At 36.1% G+C, this 22,265-nt stretch overlaps 1 protein-coding gene across 1 annotated transcript in view; it reads left to right on the top strand.

Annotated features, from left to right (window-relative positions):
* Positions 1 to 22,265, top strand: part of ATL1 (atlastin GTPase 1) — an 83,276-nt gene that overhangs the window by 36,371 nt on the left and 24,640 nt on the right. The window contains exons 3-7 of the mRNA XM_082735170.1: positions 7,668 to 7,915; positions 9,915 to 10,049; positions 10,508 to 10,612; positions 13,019 to 13,069; positions 15,208 to 15,264. Coding sequence (XP_082591296.1) covers positions 7,668 to 7,915; positions 9,915 to 10,049; positions 10,508 to 10,612; positions 13,019 to 13,069; positions 15,208 to 15,264 — 596 coding nt within the window. The remainder of the gene's footprint in view (positions 1 to 7,667; positions 7,916 to 9,914; positions 10,050 to 10,507; positions 10,613 to 13,018; positions 13,070 to 15,207; positions 15,265 to 22,265) is intronic.

Raw genomic sequence — 22,265 nt, 5'->3', positions numbered from 1 at the left:
AGTTTCTGTTATATCATATTTTCACTATTTCTGTATAAATAAGCTACCACACTCCAACCTACTGATTCTAACATTTATATAGAAAGAGTCAAAATTGCCCCAACTGATAATAATTAGAAGATAGGAGACAGGCTTGCTCTACTACATGTAATGGCTTTTCATAAATCTGTTTGATTAAGATAGTGTATATTGTTGCTGATGAATGGACCAGATTCATTAGATTATTTAGTTTACAACATATTATAATTTCCATTATGATATTTTCTTTTATCTATAGGTTATTTAGAAATTTACTGTTTAATTTCAAAATATTTAGGAATTTTCTAAATATATACTTATTTCTAGTTTAATTTCTCTATTGTCAGAGAACATACTTTTTGCAGTATTTTAGAAATTTGAAATGTGCTTAGATTGGTATATGAACCAGTACCTGGTCTATTTGGTGAATATCCCATATGAACTTTAAAAGACTATATGATTTTGTAATTATTAGATGTCAATTTGGTCAGGCTGGCTAATTATATACTGTTTAAATGTTTTACATCTTTGCCTATATTTTGTCTGAAATTTTAGACAATGGAGAAAAATTCTTTTTTTTTTTTTAAAGATTTTTTTTTTATTTATTTACTTGACAGAGAGAGATCACAAGTAGGCATAGAGGCAGGCAGAGAGAGAGAGAGAGAGAGGAGGAAGCAGGCTTCCTGCTGAGCAGAGTGCCCGACGCGGGACTTGATCCCAGGACCCTGAGATCATGACCTGAGCCGAAGGCAGCGGCTTAACCCACTGAGCCACCCAGGCGCCCAACAATGGAGAAAAATTCTTAGAAAGATAAAATGCACCAAAAAATTTCTGAAGAAATAAAAAACTTTATTAGTACTAATGTCACTATTGTCTCTTTAGTATTAATAAAATTGAGATAACAGTTAAAAATCATATCACAAAGAAAAGAGCAGGTTCAGATGGTTTTAAAGCAAGATCTATCAAAATTTCAAAGAACAGTTCACCCTAATGTTTTGTTACAATCTCGTTTTGAAGATAGAAAGGGAAACATTGCTAAGTCCTTTTATAAAGCTAATATAACTAAACTAGTATAAAACTAGTATTAAACTAGCCAAAGACAAAAATGAGAAAGGAAAATGATAGACTCAATTCATTGGTGAATATAGATGCACATTTCCTAAACAAAATTTTACCAAACTGTATCAATAGTATATAAATATTGTACCCTGAAAATACTAGATTTAATAAAAAATGTAAAGCTGTATTACTCACTACATTAACAGAGTGGTGGTGGAAAACCTGGTGATCATCTCAACAGATACAGAAAAGATATTTGATACAATTCATTTTCATTTATGATTTTTGAAAACTCATAGTAAACCAGTAGAGAAGTTTTTTAATAAGATAAAGTTATCTTCCAAAGCACACCAAACTGTAAGAAATATAAACTCAAATATTGGAAGCAGTCCCATTAAAATCAGGAAGTTATGCTCACTAAAATCAGAAGTTGTGTCCAGGATTCCCTCTGTATTCAACATTGTATAGAATGTCCAATAATACAAGAAAGAGAAAAGAAATACATAAATATTGAAAAGGTAGAAACAGCACTTCATTATTTTTTAAAAATTAAATTTATAGGGAATAGCAGTTTCAATATGAGACTGATCTATTAAAGTCAGTTATATTTCTTTATCCAAGCAATGGCTATAAAACATAATTAAAAACACAACAATGAAACAAGGTATAATTAGGAATAAAATCGAATGTACCTAGCAATAAATCCAAAAAACCTACTTTCCTCAGCACCCCAAATTATAAAAACTTTATTGAAGAGAGATAGCTCATGTTTGTGGGTTGGAAGACAGTGTAACAAAATTGATTCTTTCCAAATCAATCCGTAAATTTAATGTAGTTTCACAAATTCAACTAACTTGTTAATTCCAGTATTTATATGGGAAGGGTCAAAATTGCCAAGGCGTGATAATTAGAGGAATATGATCATAATGACATTCTATAAAGCTATTTCAGGGGCACCTGGGTGGCACAGTTGGTAAGGCGTCCAATTCTTGGTTTTTGGCTCGGGCTGTGATCTCAGGTGGTGATCTCAGGGTTGTGAGATCAAGCTCTGCACAGATGCTGCTTGAGATGCTTTCTCCCTCTCCTGCTGCCCCTCCCTGCTCTGTGCTCTCTCTCTCTCTCTCAAATAAATAAATAAAATCTTACAGAAAAAAACTGTTTTGATTAAGATATTATACTATTGGTGCTGATGTAGACAAATTATTTAATAGATCAGAACCAAGAGATTAGAAACAAAGTCATTGTGTATGTGTGTGTGTGTGCTGTTTTTCCAACAGCATTTGCTCATTTTGTGCCTGTGTCATATTTTAGTAATTGTTGCAATATTTCAGACTTCTGAGTTTGATGACTGTGGGGGGTTCAGAAAGACTTCAATGGGGGAAGTAACTGAAGATGTGTTGGAAACAGTGCGAGATATAGAAGTGGAGCATGAAGATGGGGCTGAGTTGCTGCAACCTTAGGATAAAACTTGGTTGAGTGAGGAGTTGCTTCTTACAGATGAGCAAAGAAAGTGGTTTCTTGAGGTGGAATCAATCCTGGTGAAGATGCTGTGAAGACTGGAAATGACAACAGAGGATTTAGAATCTGACATAAACTTAGTTGGTAAAGCTGTGGAGGGTTTGAGAGAATTGACTTCAATTTGAAATAAGTTCTATGTGGGTAAAATGCTGTCAAACAACAGCTATGCTATAGAGAAACCATTCACAAAAGGAAGAGTTGGTCAATTCAGCAAACATCATTGTTGTCTTATTTTAGGGAATTGTCACAGTCATCCCAGACTTCAGCACCCATCACCCTGCTCAGTCAGTAGCCATCAACATTGAGGCAAGATCTTCCAACAAAAGAAAACTCAGATGATGATTAGCATTTTTTAGCAATAAAGTAGTTTTAAATTAACGTATATATTTTGTTTCTTTTAGACATAATGCTATTGCACACTTAATAGACTATGATGTTGTATAAATGTAACTTGTATAGGCACTGGGAAACCAAAAATTCATGACTTGCTTTATGGTGGTGGTCTGGAACTGAATCTGCAATATCTCCAAGGTATGCCTTCAAACATAAGAGAGGATGTCTATTTAAATATGTTTTAAAAGATTTAAATGAAAAGTTATTTAAGAACCCAGTTTGGGGCACCTGGGTGGCTCAGTGGGTTAAGCCTCTGCCTTCAGGTCAGGTCACGATCCCAGGGTCCTGGGATCGAGCCCCGCATCTGGCTCTCTGCTCCGCGGAGAGCCTGCTTCCTCCTCTCTCTCTGCCTGCCTCTCTGCCTACTTGTGATCTGTCAAATAAATAATTTTTTTTTTAAAAAGAGCCCAGTTTATTCAAAACTAATACTCTAAAGAGTTGATTTGAGGCTACGTCATATATCTGATCTGAAGAATTAATTGGTGTATGTTTCGACCTTCTGTTCTTTTGATACAAAGCAAATGAGCCCATTTATGTGGTGTCTAAGAGTTATTTTATTTCCCTAAAGAGACAGAATATTATAGTAGAAAGGCCTGGGATGAAAGTTTACATACCTAGGATCTAACCTCAGGTCGACAGTTATTAACTATGTGAACTCGTATCTATCTCTTACTAGTAGGCATGCTTTTGGAAAATTTACATTGCCCAATTCTTAATTTCCTCATGTGTCAAAAATACAGATAATAATGAATACCTTGCTGGAATATTAAAAGGAATAAATAAATAGTAACACAAGAAAGCATCCATGATAGATTTCCTACTACAGAAATTCCATATCCTTTTCTTGGCAAGGTCAGTTACATCTTTGGCGTTCATTTCCTAAATCCATAGTAATACTAACAGCGTTTACGATGTACCAGCCACTGTTCTAAGTGTTACTTGAATATATTAATTCACAGCAATCTTATGAGGTAGACACAAAGAGGTTAAACAACTTGCTGAAGGTTACTCAGCTAAGAAATGGGAAAGCCTTTATTCAAATCTCAGAAGTCTGGTTTCAGAGCCTGTGGTTTTTTTTTTTCCATTTTTATTTATTTTTTATAAACACATAATATATTTTTATCCCCAGAGGTACAGGTCTGTGAATCGCCAGGTTTACACACTTAACAGCATTCACCATAGCACATACCCTCCCCAATGTCCATAATCCCACCCCCCTTCTCCCAACCCCTCCTCCCTCCAGCAACCCTCACTTTGTTTTGTGAGATTAAGAGTCACTTATGGTTTGTCTCCCTCCCAATCCCATCTTGTTTCATTTATTCTTCTCCTACCCCCTTTACCCCCCATGTTGCATCTCCACTTCCTCATATCAGGGAGATCATATGATAGTTGTCTTTCTCTGACTGACTTATATCGCTAAGCATGATACCCTCTAGTTCCATCCACATCATCGCAAATGGCAAGATTTCATTTCTTTTGATGGCTGCATAGTATTCCATTGTGTATATATACCACATCTTCTTGATCCATTCATCTGTTGATGGACATCTAGGTTCTTTCCATAGTTTGGGTATTGTGGACATTGCTGCTATAAACATTTGGGTGCACGTGCCCCTTCAGATCACTACGTTTGTATCTTTAGGGTAAATTCCCAGTAGTGCAATTGCTGGGTCATAGGGTAGTTCTATTTTCAACATTTTGAGGAACCTCCATGCTGTTTTCCAGAGTGGCTGCACCTGCTTGCATTCCCACCAACAGTGTAGGAGGGTTCCCTTTTCTCTGCATCCTCGCCAGCATCTGTCATTTCCTGACTTGTTAATTTTAGCCATTCTGACTGGTGTGAGGTGATATCTCATTGTGGTTTTGATTTGTATTTCCCTGATGCTGAGTGATATGGAGTACTTTTTCATGTGTCTGTTGGCCATCTGGATGTCTTCTTTGCAGAAATGTCTGTTCATGTCTATACTCAGCCTGTGTTTTAACTCCTAGACTGTACTGTCCTTCTAAAGTAAGGGATTGTAGGCTATACCAGTAGTTTATTGTCTGTTTTGCTGCATAATAACCACAAAACCTCAAGGGCATAGAACAATAGGCGTTTATTGATCAGACATGTTAAAATAGTTGTTAGGCAACTGTTGGTCTTGGCTGAGCTCCCTCATATAGCTTGGGGTTGGTTTGCCATGGGGCTTGGTGGGAACTGGGCTGTTTGCCTTTGATCCTAGTGTCTCTCATCCTGCAGCAGACTAGTTTGGGAATATTCACAGGGTGAATGACAGAAGTGAAAGAGCAAAATGGAAAACAGAAGGCCTTGTCTAAGAATTCTCTGCTGTGTCATGTCTGCTAAAGCAAATCACATGGCTGACTCCAGAGTCAAAGTGGAAGGGCATTACGAAGTTACATTACAAAGGCAGTAGATAGAAGAATGTGTCACTTGACACACTTAAGTTATTTTGTAATATACCACAAATGCCAGGGTCTAGGGTTCTAAAATTCTTAAATATTAAGGATTAATTCTAAAAGTTGATCTCTGTCAAAACTGACAACTAAATGGAAAACTTTTTTTCCTCTTACATATGAAGAAACTAAACATCATTTTCAAAATGACTTAACAAGAGAACAAAATTTCTTTGTCTCTATTTTTGTTTTTACCTTTTGTCCCTCTTCACCTATTTCTCTACCCACAGCACCCCAATTCTGGCAACCAGCGGCTGTTCTCTGTACCTATAAGTTTGTTTGTTTGTTTGTTTGTTTTTAATTCCCCATATAAGAAACCATACATACTTGTCTTTCTCTGTTTGGCACAATGTGCTTGAGGTCCATCTATGTTGTTGCAAAGAGCAAGATTTCATTATTTTTTATGGTGGAGTAATAGTCCATTGTGTATATGTGTATGTGTGTGCACACATATATGTACATACACACACACAATAATTTCTTTATCCCTTCATTCATCAGTGGACACTTTAGTGGTTCTTAGACTGTTTCTGTATCTTAGGTATTATATGTAATGCTATAATGAACATAAGGGTGCACACATCTTTTTGAGCTAGTCCTTTCATTTTCTTCATATCAATACCCAGAAGTGGAATTGCTACATCATGTAGTAATTTTATTTTTAATTTTTTCCATACTGTTTTCCACAGTGGTCTTACCAATTTATATTCTCACCAATTTACAGAGGAATGCAGAAGGATTCCTTTTTCTCTATGTCCTAGCCAGTACTTGTTCCTTCTCTTTTTGATAATGGCCATTCTAACAGGTATGAGGTGATATGTATCTGGTTTTGATTTACATTTTTTTTTTTTAAGTCAAGCAGAGAAAGACAACTATCATATGATCTCCCTGATATGAGGAAGTGGTGATGCAACATGGAGGCTTAAGTGGGTAGAAGAAGAATAAATGAAACAAGATGGGATTGGGAGGGAGACAAACCATAAGTGACTCTTAATCTCACAAAACAAACTGAGGGTTGCTGGGGGGAGGGGGTTTGGGAGAGGGGGGTGGGATTATGGACATTGGGGAGGGTATGTGCTTCGGTGAGTGCTGTGAAGTGTGATTTACATTTTTTGATGCTTAATGATGTTGAGCATCTTGTTATGTGTCTGTTGGACATTTGCATGTCTTCTGTAGAAAAAGTCCTATTCAGATCCTCTGCCCATTTTTAAATTGGATTGTTTAAGGGTTTTTTTGTATTTAGTTGTGTCAATTCTTTATATATTTTGGATGTTAACCCTTTATCATATATATGATAATTCTTTACATACATATGCACGCACATACCCACATTTCTGAAAATAGGCAGAAAGTTCTTCTAGGAATACTTAGTTCAATCTATAATCCCAAGGTAGTGATGATGATGGTGGTGATTAACCTTTATGAATTTACTATGTGCCAAGCACTGATCTCAGCACTGTACATGTCGTAGCTCCCTTAATCTTTACAACAATCCGATTAATAGGTACTACTATTAGTTTACATTTTATAGATGAAGAGTTGGGAGATTTAGTAATTTCCCAGGGTCACACAGCTTTTGTTTCAGATCTTCACACCAAATAAATTTTTCTTTAAATCGAATTATGTCTAGACCCCTTTGCTATGAATTTGAAGGATGTCTGTAATCTGGCCCTATCCAATTTAAGTATCTGTAAATTCCATTGCTATGAGTTATAGTCTTAGACAGTTAAGAACCTAGGATTTTGTAGATAGGATGCATGTAATGAAGGGAGCTAAAAACTGGGTGCTTAGAAACTTATTCCAATTTCAAAAATACGTGATGAGTCCCTGTATGTATTTCCTCCTATGTATGTTCAGTTTTTTAAAATGTTGCAAGGATCCTTTATGTGAATAATTTAACTTATTTCTAGGGGATAAGTCATTTTATTCCTGTGCTCCATAAGTAGAATCCTTTCTTTGATTTCCTTTCTCACTCTGCAAACAGATCTTTGCCTTGGAGTATAAAATTCTCTTTGATTTGGTCACATAATCAGAAAGATGAGCTATAAGTCTTTCTGAGACATAAATCTTTCTGAGACATTTAATGACATTCATATATGTCATTAAAATGAGCATTTTTCATTCCAGTGTGCCCCGGTTTCAGATATTTGAAAATTGAGAGGTATCAGTACATTTCTTGGTATTTTGAGAGGATTAGCTGAATAAATTGCTATTTTATTCAACAGGCGGGTTTTCAGAAAAGACATATGAATGGAGCTCAGAGGAGGAGGAGCCGGTGAAGAAGGCAGGACCAGTGCAAGTCCTTATCGTCAAAGATGACCATTCCTTTGAGTTAGATGAAACTGCACTAAATCGGATCCTTCTCTCAGAGGCTGTCAGGGACAAGGAGGTTGTTGCTGTATCTGTTGCTGGAGCATTTAGAAAAGGAAAATCATTCCTGATGGACTTCATGTTGAGATACATGTACAACCAGGTACATAAAAATGCTTTACAGTTTTCTTGTTTCTGTGTTTGTGTCACTTTGTGTTTTTATTTAGTAGTCTCAGGATTCCCACTTCCGTTTTCACATACACTGTGCTAGAGCCGTTCCAGCTTCAGTGCTCTGGACACTAAACTCCATGGACCACTTTCCCACATTTCCCTTGGAATAGAACTTATTTTTTTTATTCTTTTAGAATGAGATGCATCATAGTGATAGGATTATAAACTTTACATGTTAGAGTGTTTAAAATGTATCAAATAACTTTTATCCTAACTTTTTTATTATAATTATTTTCTCCCCAATATTTATTATGACAAATTTCAAGCATGCAGCAAAGTTAAAAGAATTTTACAGTGAAGACCTAGGTATCTGCTGCCTAGATTTTACCATTATCATTCATATTCTTGCTTTATCACCTGTGTCTCCAGCTGCTGTTCTCTCTTTACACCCATCACTGCATCTGATTTTTTAAATTCATTTCAAAGCAAATTGCTGACTTTGGCACACTTCCTCCCAAATATTTCAACCTGTATCATTATCATATATTTCCATGCTTAGTTGGTTTCTTTTGTTGTAAAATTTACATTACAGTTACATGCACAAATCTTAGGTGTACATTTGCTTATTATTTTTTGAAATTTTATATGCCTACATGGGCCCAACTTCTAGCAAGTATATCTTGCTGTTACCCCAGAAAATTCTTTCCTATCTTTTCCCACTTGATTCTCATCATACCCCACCCCCAAAGGCAACCAATAGTGTCATAACATTTGAGACAACAATGTGGCACAGAACTGAGTCTTTAAGGGACCTAGGATGAACCAAAAGCAGGAAGCTAACAGAGTCAAGGAACAGAAGGTTGGGAATGGAGAGCATCCCAATATATTTTCTACCCTTTTACCCATAGCAATTCAGTTGCAAATATGGATGTGGAGGCAGAATGGACACACTACCCAAAGAAACTTTGTGTTATGTATTTATACCATAATTATTTATTTGGGATTGCTCTTTCAAGTTAGAGTATTTTTGAATAGTTTTGTAAAGTTAACTTCAATATTTTCTATCTCTAGCTTCAGTTCAAACAAATCAAGACTAGAACTGCCAAAATATTTTAGGCTTTGAAACCAAACAGAACTCTTGGCATTCTCTGTTTCTAGCATATCAATGTTAGTATGCTACTTAACACAGTTGGGAAAATTAAGTGAACAAAATTAGTCTCCATTCGTTGGGATTATACAGTTTTAGGCATATTCATAGTTTTAACTGTGAAATAAGCATTAAAATTAAATGCTCAATAACACTCGTCATGTTGCTGTGTTAAAGAGCACTTGCCAGATTAAAGTGTAACAGATTTCTTATGTTTTTGTTTTTCTGCAACACTACTAGGTTCCTCTCCTCTTGCTGTTCACTCCCTCTTTCCCCAATACCAAAGCGTTTGTATGTATTATGACTGTGTATATCCTGACATAATATCCTCTCACCTATCTTTATATCTTTGTTTCTAGAACGCCCTTCCCAGGTTTGCTCTCCTGGGAAATTCCCAAGCATCCTTCAAATTTTAGCACAAATACCACCTCTCTATTAAGTCTTACGTGACCAAGAGTTAGTTATTTCTTTTCCTATGCTTTTATTTATGCCTAATGCCTAATATACATGGCAACATACTGGTTTGTTAGCATGTCTGTCTGTCTGTCTTTTCTTTCTTTCTTTCTTTCTTTTTAAGGTTGTGAGCTTTCTCTGGTCTGGATTGATATCTTTGTATTCTCAGAACCTAAAATAAAATGTAGCAGGTAGTGCTTCTATCTAAGAATTTTTCTAAGATATTTTTCTAAGTAAAAATATCTTAGATAAAGTAATTGAATCATACAGTAGATGTGAATATATGGTTTCCTTTTGACTATAGTTGGAGAGAGATACGAACCAGAATTGATGTGTCAAAAAAATGATACCACATATCCAGTTCCATATCACAGACTTTTTTAATTTATAGGAATCAGTCGACTGGGTTGGAGATTACAATGAACCACTGACTGGTTTTTCATGGAGAGGTGGGTCTGAACGGGAGACCACAGGAATCCAAATATGGAGTGAAATCTTCCTTATCAATAAACCTGATGGCAAGAAGGTACGATGCAAACTTCGTAAAGAAAATTGAGTTTCACTTGCAAGAGTTATCACTTTCCAGGATCCTCAAAAATGATCTTTTGAGAACCAATTTTGGCTATTTGACATGAAAATTTAAAGGGAAGTGGGTAACATCCTATTGCGCATTCGTCTTTTCCTTTCTATTGATCAAGGTGGCAAAATCACAGGGACAATAGAACAGCAGATCAGCAAACTAACGTCTATACTTTGTTTCATTACTGTTTCTGTTATGTCGGATTATCAGTAAAAACTAATCATTATAGTATTCAGCTAGTTAATATTATTAGTTTCTGTGGCACTCATGGCATATATAGAAAATTACCTTTGAAGTATTCATTGATAATGGTTTGCTTTAGTTCTTATGGTGTTAAATTTGTAGTAACCCTAATACTGCCCCTGTTCTATAAAATATCAGTGATGTTCTCTACTTGCCTGTAGGTCGCAGTGCTATTGATGGATACTCAGGGAACTTTTGATAGTCAGTCAACTCTGAGAGATTCAGCCACAGTATTTGCACTTAGCACAATGATCAGCTCGATACAGGTATGGAATAAAATAAATCCATTATGATGGCTGTTTCTTTAACCAAAATTTATGAATATATGTGTTCCTACATACATGTGGTAGTAAGACAAACAACAGAAATGGTAATATGTTATTTGCCTCAATTAGCTTACAAGTTCTTAGGATTTCTATAAGAGTAGAATTGTTTTGGTTACTGTTACCTAATTTCTGTTCAATTTCCAAACAGTCTATGGTCAGAAAAGTTTGTATTATCTTATTGATAATTTTTTCCTGTTTAAAGCCTATAATAAACTCAATAATATTAAGTTTTATAATGTATGCAGATAGATACATTGAAACTACCTATCATAAGTTACATTTACTGAAACAAGAATTTTTTTTAATATAATTTTTTATTTTTTATAAACATATATTTTTATCCCCAGGGGTACAGGTCTGTGAATCACCAGGTTTACACACTTCACAGCACTCACCAAAGCACATACCCTCCCCAATGTCCATAATCCCACCCCCTTCTCCCAAACCCCCTCCCCCCAGCAACCCTCAGTTTGTTTTGTGAGATTAAGAGTCACTTATGGTTTGTGAAACAAGAATTTTAAAGGCATTTTTTTACATAGCCAGTATAAACATTTCTAAGTATAAAAACATATGCTTTCCCAGTTTTTTTTTCTTTTCTAGAGAGAGAGAGTGCATGCATGTGATGTGGGAGCGGGGGTTGCTTAGGAGGGGAAGGCAGGGGAAGAGGGAAAGAAAGAATCCCAAGTAGTGTCCACCAGTGTGGAGCCTGATGCGAGGTTCAGTCTCAGGACTCTGAGCTCATGACCTGAGGCAAAATCAAAGGTCAGATGCTTAACCAACTAAGCTACCCAGGTGGGGTTTTTTGTTTTTGTTTTTGTTTTTAGATGCTAGCCCAACTTTTTAAAACACTTATTATACATTTAGATAAGTAAATGTCTTACAAAAATTTTTATCTTTGTGGTACTGGGTGACTCAGTCAGTTGAGCCTCCCAGTCTTGATTTTGGCTCAGGTTATGATCTCTGGGTCCTGACATCAAGCCCTGTGTTGGGCTCTATGCTTAGTGCAGGGTCTGCTTGGGATTCTTTCTCTCCCTCTTCCTCTGCCTGTCCCTCTGCTCCTGTGCCAAATAAATAAATACATAAAATCTTTAAAAAAAATTTTTTTTATCTTCCCTTCCTTTTTTCTTTCTTTGTCTTTTTAAAGTATTGCTTTTGAGGTTATTGTAGGCTTTACAGATTGTCCTGCAAGTCCTTGGAGAGTTTTACTATAGTCATAGAACTTAGAACATGAAAGATTTTAAGAGAGTTTTTAGATATTTTCTATTCATTAGAAAGAGTAGGAAGAAATAGTGGCCAAGAAACAGATGGTTAAAGAGAGGTGAGATAGTTTAAAAGGTAGGGAAGGCAAAGTGGTTGGGATAAATAAGTCAAGGCTGGAATTATAAGTGAGCAGAGAAAGATTTCTTCATAATCAGCAGTATAAGCAAGCCTATTAAAACAGGATTGACTTTGCCTTTTTAATATTTATTATTTATATTTTACCTGAAGACATTGAATGTTTTCACTGAAAAATCTAAGTCCCTAGTAATAACTTTTTATTAATTAGAAATAATCTGTTATTTAAATAAGTACACAAAGTATGTTCTTTTTGTTAATACATAAACATATAAGCATCCTTAGCTTTTTTTGAAGTTAGCCCTCAAAAAAAAAAAAAGAATGTCATCTTAGTGCTGTGATCTGTTCATGAATTCATGAAGCAGTAATGCATATGTATAAAGATATGAGCCTTATATTTGAAACCTAACTTCAGTATGAGAGAACTATCCATTAGGCTTAACAAAATTAATTAATTGTGAAAAGATCAACATAATTTTTAAGGCAAAATTTTATGTATGGGTTATTCAGATCTAGATTGCTTTTATTCTAGTATGCTTGTAAGAATGATTATTTTATTGACTGCTTAGTCTCCAGAGAGGTAGCTTTGATATTTCTAGAACAATTTTATGATCATTGTACTTTGTCTATTGTCTTTCAAGCTTTATTACTTTCTCAAATTAATTAATTGTGAAAAGATCAACATAATTTTTAAGGCAAAATTTTATGTATGGGTTATTCAGATCTAGATTGCTTTTATTCTAGTATGCTTGTAAGAATGATTATTTTATTGACTGCTTAGTCTCCAGAGAGGTAGCTTTGATATTTCTAGAACAATTTTATGATCATTGTACTTTGTCTATTGTCTTTCAAGCTTTATTACTTTCTCAAGGTCTTATAAATACCATTATATAAGAATACACTTCAGAGAGTTTGATTTTGTGAACATTGATATTTATAAAAATAAAAAATGACAAAGTAAGTCCTTTGGAGGATGCTAATTATTTTCTCATTTTAACTTTATTTTTTAAGGTATATAACTTATCCCAGAATGTCCAGGAGGATGATCTTCAGCACCTCCAGGTAACAATATGTATACTCTTTTTTTTTTTTTAACATATCTGGTCATCTTTTTAGGATATATAGATTTTGTTGGGCCTTCTTCTACTTGGAGAACTGAATTCAGAAATATTTAGAAACATAAGCAAATAGAAGTTGTCCTATTTCCAGGTTTCTTGTTTCAGCCCCGTATGGTTATGTTCTTTCTAATTCAGTTTTCAAATTCCTTTGTTACTCTAAAGCTACTTGCTGTTGGCCCTATATATGTGACTATATATGGCAGATTAGAGAAAAGACTCCTTGATTTAAAAATGACCCAAAATGTGTAGATGACCCAGTTATAAAATAAATAACTCATGGAGGTAAAAAGTACATTTATCCCCCATATTTTACAGATGAGGTAAATTTGGCTGAAAATAGTAAATGACTTGCCTAAACTCATGTGGCTAATTAGTGATAGACTGGGACTAGAGATCTGGGTATCTCATGGGCTCCTTCCACTCTCGAGCAGCATTTAAATCTCAAATCAGTAAAAGATGAGATATTTCCTTAAGATAGTTCACAGCTCTCTGCTGTCTTTCAATGCATGTTATATGGTTACAGAGCAAAACCTATTGTTTCTCTGACAGTTTCCCTCTGCATATTTTATAGAAAATTTTGCTTTAAATATATATTCTGTCTTGGCAATAAGAGCCATGTACAAATTTAATAGACAACAAAGGATAATAAAGCAGGGTAACCTGTGATGTTGAAAATCACATTTGGGAGTTCATATCCAGCACTATTCCCAAATACATTTCTAGTATATCACATTACATTTATGACAAATAGGCCATATGCTGAATAATTGTTTCTTACGATAAGTATGATTTATGCTTTAGGCCTGTGTCATAACCTAGGTAATTATTTTCCAAGCTAATGGTATGACAGTGTTCAATACCAGCTTAGGGATTTCTTAAGAAGGCTGATTTTGGATTTTGATATTGAGTAAGTCATCTTTTTTCTGAGAGCATTTAAAATTTTTCCTGTAAATGACAACACCTCAGCCTCCTCAGAAAAGATTGTGAATTCCAGTTACATTAGTAGATGATTCTAATGTGAGTGTCTAATCGCTGGACCAGCTGCCTTTTAGCTATGATATTCCAGACTTTTATTGAATCACTCTAATCAGATAGTTAGTAATTACCCTTGGCTTCCTAGATCCTTCTGCAAGAGAGTCAGGGTGGTGCTGTGGGAGCTATCCTAAATGGGCAAGGGGTGGGAGTCCTCTGTATCAGTTCTGCCCCAGCTCTGAGAAACTGCCGTGGCTTGTTATTCTTGTGAATGAAGACTAACCAGCTGGGGAAACCCACTGGGCTGGGCTGGATGAAATGGTCATCAGAGGTCTAATCACAGTCACCCCCTCAGGTCTTTGTTCTCTAAAACCTTACATTTCTGGCAACACAAAAACTGATATGGTTCCTCTCAACTGGGAGCAATTGGAAAGGAGAGAATGTGGTATATCTGATTATATTTTTAAGCCACGTGCCTTTATGCCTTTGTAGTAATGCCATTAAATTTCCTCAGGCAACAACTTCTGTAAATCTGTCCAACATAGTTTATGGCTCTCTGGTCTGATCTGTGCAAGTTCTGCTTTGAAAGGTTATTTACCCTGTTACTTTCTGCCCCATCCTCCTATAAAAAACTGTCCTACATCTTGATATAAAGGTATTAGCCTGAAGTGGAAACTTTATTTTTTTTATTTATTTATTTTTTTGGAAACTTTATTTTTAACATGTACTTTATGTCCTTAATTTTTTATTTAAGAATTACCGTAGTTCTGTTAGGGTTGGGGGGATGGGGTGACTGGGTAATGGCCATTGAGGAGGGCACGTGATGTAATGAGTACTGGGTGTTATATAAGACTGATGAATCACTGACCTCTACCTCTGAAACTAATAATACATTATATGTTAATTAATTGAATTTAAATTTAAAAATTTCTGTAGTTCTGCTTTACCTAATACTTATTTCCTTAAAATGACTATTGTAACCTTAATAATAGAGTATTATGTCTCAGTGAGGGAAAAAAAAGAGTGGAAAAAAGCACAGAAGTAGAACTTTGCTGATACTGAAGTTTTTCTCTGTGGTGTTTGTGTGTGTGTGTGTGATTTTCCGTCTAGCTTTTCACTGAGTATGGCAGACTGGCAATGGAGGAAATATTCCTGAAACCATTTCAGGTGAGTGGAGTGTAAAATGATGGTAAATTCTTATTAAATTTTCTGAAGAGCAAAAAGGTATATTAATTAATTGGGAGGGTCACATTTCTTCCTTTTTTATTTCATTCAAGAAGTACTTTGATAACTTTGTTAATGCTATTTGATGCCAAGTAGGAGATTAAAATAAGGAAATAAAAAATTAACAAACTTTTTTTTTAAATGGGAAGATGGAAAGATGAACTAGATATTTTGGTTTCTACAAGAGTATCATCTGTTCTCCCCTAAATCCAACCCTAGAGATGTCACAAAAACAAAAAATTTTAAAAATTGATGAATTTGTCAAGCATTAAAGTTAAAAACAAACAAGATTCCTGGGAAAATAGAAGGGGTTACAAGATGCAGCAAAAGCTAAATGAGTACCAGCGACAGGATATTGGATGGGGGCGAGTTTTTGAAGGTGTTTTTTTCTTTCTTCCTTCCTTTTCCTTCTCTCTCTCTCTCTCTCTCTTTCCTTCTTCCTTTCTTTCTTCCTTTCTCTCTCTCTCTCTTTCTTTCTTTCTGTTTTATTTATTTAAGTAATCTCTGCACCCCATGTGGGGCTCAAACTTGTGACCCCAACAGAATCCCGTGCTCCTCCGACTGAGCCAGCTAGGCACCCCACTTTTTTCTTTCTTATACATTGACCTGTGTGAACATCACTTGCTTCAGTGCACTGGGTGTCAGAATAGCAACAAGCTCAGCCTCTGCTTGGAACAGCAGGATAATGTCAGGGCAATATCTGAGCTTGTAGTGAGTGGTATAAGCAGGTTATTTTGCGACTAATGCCCCCTTTGCCCCAGCCTTCTTTATAGATCAAGAATTGATTATAATGAGATTATAATGAAGTCAAAGAGCCTTAAAAATATGGAGGAGGTACAGATTTAAACACCAATGACTGCTCACCTGAAGCACGATGGCTTCAGCATAGTCTTATCAGAGGGGCTCAAGCTAAGTCTTAGACTAAATAAAACATGGAAGGAAGGAAGGGATGGAAGGAGAAAAGCACCTCTGAAAAGCTTGCCCCCACCCAGTATCCTGTGTCTGGTACTCATTTGCTTTTGCTGTGTCTTATAACTGTTCTGGTAAGTGACATTGAGAATGGAGGAGGCTAAGCATGTGTAGGGGCAGGTGGTATATGGCAGATCTCTGTACCATCATTTCAGTTTTATTGTAAACCTAAAACTCCCCTAGGATAATAAAGTCTTAAAACAAAACCATTCAAAAATGTTAAACTGCATTAAGAGAAAATAGGAAAAGGACATAAAGACAATTCACAGAAAGGAAACCTGAATGGCTAATACTTTTTGAAAGGATGTCAAGTCTCATTGATAATCAGATAAAAATTAAAACAGTAGGGGTGCCTGGGTGGCTTAGTGGGTTAAAGCCTCTGCCTTCGGCTCAGATCATGATCCCAGGGTCCTGGGATTGAGCCCCGCATTGGGCTCTCTGCTCTGCGGAGAGCCTGCTTCCTCCTCTCTCTCTCTGCCTGCCTCTCTGCCTACTTGTGATCTCTGTCTGTCAAATAAATAAGTAAATAAATAAATAAATTTAATTAAATTTAAATTAAAAAAAATTAAAACAATAAGATACCATTTTACACTCATAGGCAAAAAGTTGAACATGGGATAATACCAAATGATAACTAGGATTTGTGTAAAGAGGAGCACTTGGGCCCTGTTGGTGAAGGTGCAGATTGGAGAAGCTATTCTGTGAAGCCGGGGAAATGTATAAGGACAACCAGTGCAGCACTGATAGAGTAGTAGTAGCATGGAGTGGATAGCAGCATAGGTGAAAAGAACATTCTGGAATATTTTGCAACATCCAAAGGCAGTGAACCCATTGTTGTGGAGTAAGCATGAATAGAGTGTTAAAATCATACAAATTAAGTAAGAAAGAAGTTTGAGATTTGTAACACAGTATTACTTATGATTACTTAGAATGCTCTACATACACAAAAATAACACATACTAGAGTAAGTTTGTTTGAGAGCAGACAGTTGAATGGAAGTGGGGATCTGGAAACATAGGATAAAGCAAGAAAGGGGCCTTTGCATGGAGAGATGATGGTGTACTTTCAGTGAAGGAATGTTGGTCTTTCCCTGAGGTCTAGGGAAGGGGGTGGAAAGAAGAGTCCAAGTAGAATAAAACCAGTCCCTGCTTACAATCTTCTTGTGGGCTTACAATACTTATTAGACTCTGTTACCTTTATTTTTTCTAAAGGTTTTATTTATTTATTTGACAGAGAGAGGAGAGTACAAGCAGGGCGAGCAGCAGAGGGAGAGAGAGAAAGCAGGCTCTCTGCTGAACAGGGAGCCCTATTCGGGGGCTTGGTCCCACCCCCTCAGATCATGACCTGGGCCCAAGGCAGCCACTTAACCAACAGAGCCACACAGGGACCCCGAGATTGTTACCTTTAAAAGATAATAGGTTGAAAGTTGAAGTATTATATAGTAATTGGGCTATTAGCTTTGATTTTTCTCTTCTCTGAACTTGTTACTCTCCAGATCCATTGGGATTGACTGGGAACTCTGTTGTAAATTCTAGAAAGAATTTTTAAATCTTACCAGCAAAAGTTACTGCCTCTTACACTTTGCCAGACACATTAAAATGAAAAGCGAGTAACCTATGCTTTGATTAGAGAGAGAGAGAGAAAGAGAGAGGGGGGAGGGAGACACAGGGAGAGGTACCACTTTTGGTCAAAAAAAAAAAAAAAAAGAATTGAGAACAAACAATAGGAAAAAAAACTTTAGAAGATTATCGTTTGTTGGCAAACTGGTGGCATTTTGAAATGTCAATGAAAAAAATTTTGATTGAATGAGGAGTCAAGAATGACTCCTAAACAAGTTGGCACTTGTAAATCAAAGTATCTGAAATTGAAATGTGAATGTCATTAAGCAGCAAAAGTGCTTCCAAAGATATTTAGTAATATTTAAAATACAAGCAACCAAATCAAAAAAACAAAAAATACTACACATCATGAAATTAAAAGATAATATGCTAATGTATTCAGATCTCAGAATGTTTAAGATATCACCAAATAATCCACATGTTTTATTTATTGAATTTTTAAAAGACTTTATTTATTTATTTGACAGAGAGAGAGAGTGGAGAGAGGGAACACAAGCAGGGGGAGTGAGAGAGGGAGAAGCAGGCTCCCTGCTGAGCAGGGAACCCCATGCAGGGCTCAATGCAGGGCTCCATCCCAGGACCCTGGGATCGTGACCTGAACCAAAGGCAGACGCTAACGAGTGAGCCATCCAGGCACCCCCACGTTTTTTAAAACATCATTAAGACCAATGTTAAAGAATTTACTACCTGCAAAATAATTCACATTTAAATTAGAAAAAATCTCAAGAGAAAAAGTTCAAATACAGCTTTTAAAACAAAGTTCAATTAATTCATCAAGCTATTTTTAGAGGTCACCACTTCCAACCTTTTCCTCTGTCTCAGAAGGGAGCAGCTTGATTTATTTGGATAAAAGTGTGGATAAATTTTAAACATTGCCTGAGACACTAAGATGGGAGGTAATGAAATTTAAAAAATAATAATTTGTACTCAAAACTAAATTTAACAAGTTTAAAATAGAAGAATTCTTACCTCTGAAACAGTGAAATTGTAAATAATGAACAAGATCTACCACAGGCAAAAAAAGGTAAAGGCAATTAGCAAATGAAGTGAATCGCTAATTAACAGATTAATTTGATTCATCAATCAAAGCCAATTTATATCAAACAAACAAAATATCTGTTGTATTTTTAAATTGTTTTTATGGAGGGCACAGATTGCATGGAGCACTGGGTGTTATATGCAAACAATGAATCATGGAACGATACATCAAAAACCAGTGATGTACTACTATATGGTGACTAACATAACACAATAAAAATAAATATAATAATAAAATTGTTTCTAAGAAGAGAACTAAAAGAGCAGTTAATTTAATTTTTTTCTTTTTCATTTTTTTTTTCTCGCCTTCTGGTAAAATTTTTTTTGAACTGTTGAGAAGTGAATTCAGTTTTAAAGCAGTATTGAAGTGTAAAGTTTAGCCAGTGGTGTGCTGATAAATGTTTACAACTGGCTGGCAAGGAGGGAGGAGGGTTCTGATTCAAAACGTTTACTGATTTCTGAGGTACAAATACTTTTACCATGACTGATATCAAGCTGCCCACGTGATGTCAACTGACTCGTGAAATTCCTCCGACTTTAGCAACTGCTCCTTGTGAGCCCATAAGAACCAGCTCTCCAGTATTTAGCACATGCAGGAAGTAGAACCCATCATCACAAGACCTAACACTTGAGGACTGAATTGGCCAGTGGGCACACCCTGGCAGAGGGCATCTATGGGAGGGGAGCTTCTGGGAGCAGAGAAATGGGATGCCATTTCTATGTACATTTGTATGTACAAGGGCTTAGTGACTTAAGGTTTACCTGCAATAGGAAGATAAGAAGGATTAAACCCTAAAAAACATTCCTGCACACAAACTTTAATTCTCTTCTCTTAGAAGCTTTATTTTGTCTTCAGCACATGTTTTAGGTCTACTTACCTTTATTCTCTGCTCTTCCACCTCCTTAGTGATAAGTACTTCACCTTCTGGATTAGTTAATTTATCCCAATTTTCTCCCATAGCATTTTTATGAACCATTTTCATATGCTTAAAGGCCCTCCAGCACCCTAGGTCTTAGAAATAGATTTGACTCACCACACCCACACCCACAAATGATAAGTATGTGAGGTGACGGATATGTTAGCTAACCTATTGTGGTAATCATTTCACAATATATATCTATGTCACATTATCATGTTATAGACCTTAAACATACACAGTGTTGTATGTCAATTACATTTCAGTAAAGCTAGAGGGGAAACAGATTAGAATCCTCTTTGTGAGATAAAATGAAACTCAACTTTTCATGTTTCTTTTGGTAGAGATGTAATTATTAGTGAGCAGCTTAGTCCATGCCAGCGTTATGGTTAAACTGAAATTGGTGGAAAATAACGTAGAGGAGGCATATAATAATGTATTGTTGTATTAGGACAAACCTCCTGTTTCTCACAATTTCTCATTCAGATTGGGCCTACATGTGGAAAATTGGGAATTAGTTTACTATCGTTTAGTTACTTACACTTAAGCCCACTTTATTCCTATGATTTAAAAATGTTCATCTATAAAATAGTTCTTTCATAGTGATTTCAGCCACTTTAAAGCAAAATGATCTTGGTCAAATATCTATGATGACTGTAACCACCTAGCCCTACCATGAAATATGGGACTTCACTGAGAAAAATGAAAGGCTGCTTTTTGCCTGGTCAGGCTGTAAATTAAAGGAGAAGATAGGATGGTAGGGCTGAGAAAAAGGACAGCTGTCTGAGAAAGCTACCTTATCCTATGTTCTGCTGAGAGAGTAATTTAGCTGATCTGAAAGCTGTAAGAATAAGAATAAATATTGATCCGGCATGTAGAAGCAGGTCAGTGGTATACAGCAGGATTTTCCCAATGTCCATATTTAGGTATCTGAAACGTCTAGAAGGCCTGTATAACAAGAACAATTTATTGAGCATTTATTTGTGCCAGGCAATGTGCTAAGTATTTTTCTTATGTTATTCAAATGACACTCACTGTAGGTATATAAAAATAAATAATGTTCCTTTTTTACTCTTTCTCTTTTTTAACTGATAAGGAAACACTGAGGCACAGCGTAGTTGAGGAACTTGTCCCTAGTCACAGAGCTGCTCTTCAACCTATGTTGATAGGTAGGCCACAGGTTCAATACCCCAGCACTCCACCACCCTTCAGTGCCTCTCTTCCTCCCCCTAATCCTTGGCTTCCTCTTCCTCTTCCTCAGCTGTGTCTTGTAGTCTTAGATTTGAATGTGCACATCTCATCTCACTAAATTATAAATACCTTAAGAACAGGAATTTTGTAGTTTACATTTTTTAGTGGAGTACACTGAAGTTCATACAGCAGATGTTCAATTACTGTTTACTAATGATGCTGTCATATACCTATTTGGAATTGTATATAGTTCACATATAGGTAAATCCATTGGACTCAAATTGAAAGACCTGGATTCAAGGTCTGGTAGAGCTATTACATATTCATTCTAGTATTACCCCTTCACATTTTTAAGATAAAATCCATAAACAGTATTAAGTCACAAATTGTTGTGAGAGGGTCCAAAATATTTGTACTGGGCATGACCCCTTCTTGAACTGCAGAAACACAACCATGAAATTCTCTTTCAGTGGGTAAGGGTAGAGAGTTTCTGAATTGAAAGTATGAGTTGTTAGGGGCACCTGAGGTGGTTCATTTGGTTAAGCATCTGACTCTTGATCTCAGCTCAGGTCTTGATTTTAGGGTCATGAGTTCAAGCCCTGCATTGGGCTCCCCAGTGAATGTGGAGCCTACTTAATTAAAAAAAAAAAGTGTGGGGTGGTAATACAAAACTAACATATCATTAGTTAAGACTAACAGAAAAATGTTAGATGTTTTCAGGTAGCCATAGTGATTGTATATGGTACCTTCAGATTTAAATATGATCCTAGTACACAGTCTGAAGATGCTTTGAGTAGTTAGACAAGGATGCAACTGCTCTGAGGCAAGAGGATAAGCCTTGGCTAACTGGCTCAGGGGATTGGCCATAAAAGGCAATGAGTCACTGATGTGTGCATGTTGTAATTTAGTACCTGCTTTGGCCTCATTTTTTTATATATGTAAAAAAGAAAGATTTATGTAATTTGGAAGGTACTAATCTGGACTCTCATAGATTCTTCTCCAACTTTTCTGCTTATGTCCTTTGTGATTTTTGTTCAAAGGGATTCTTCAGTCTCTCTCTCTCTTTTTAAAGATTTTATTTGTCAGAGAAGAACGCACAAGTAGGGTAGTGGCAGGCAGAAGGAGAAGCAGACCTTCCCACTGAGCAAGGAGCCCGATGTAGGACTCAATTCTAGCACCCTGGGATCATGACCCGAGATGAAGGCAGTCT

This window comes from Mustela nivalis (assembly GCF_964662115.1).
Source record: "Mustela nivalis genome assembly, chromosome: 6".
Classification (NCBI taxonomy): domain Eukaryota; kingdom Metazoa; phylum Chordata; class Mammalia; order Carnivora; family Mustelidae; genus Mustela; species Mustela nivalis.
This window is presented reverse-complemented; position numbering and strand designations above follow the sequence as displayed.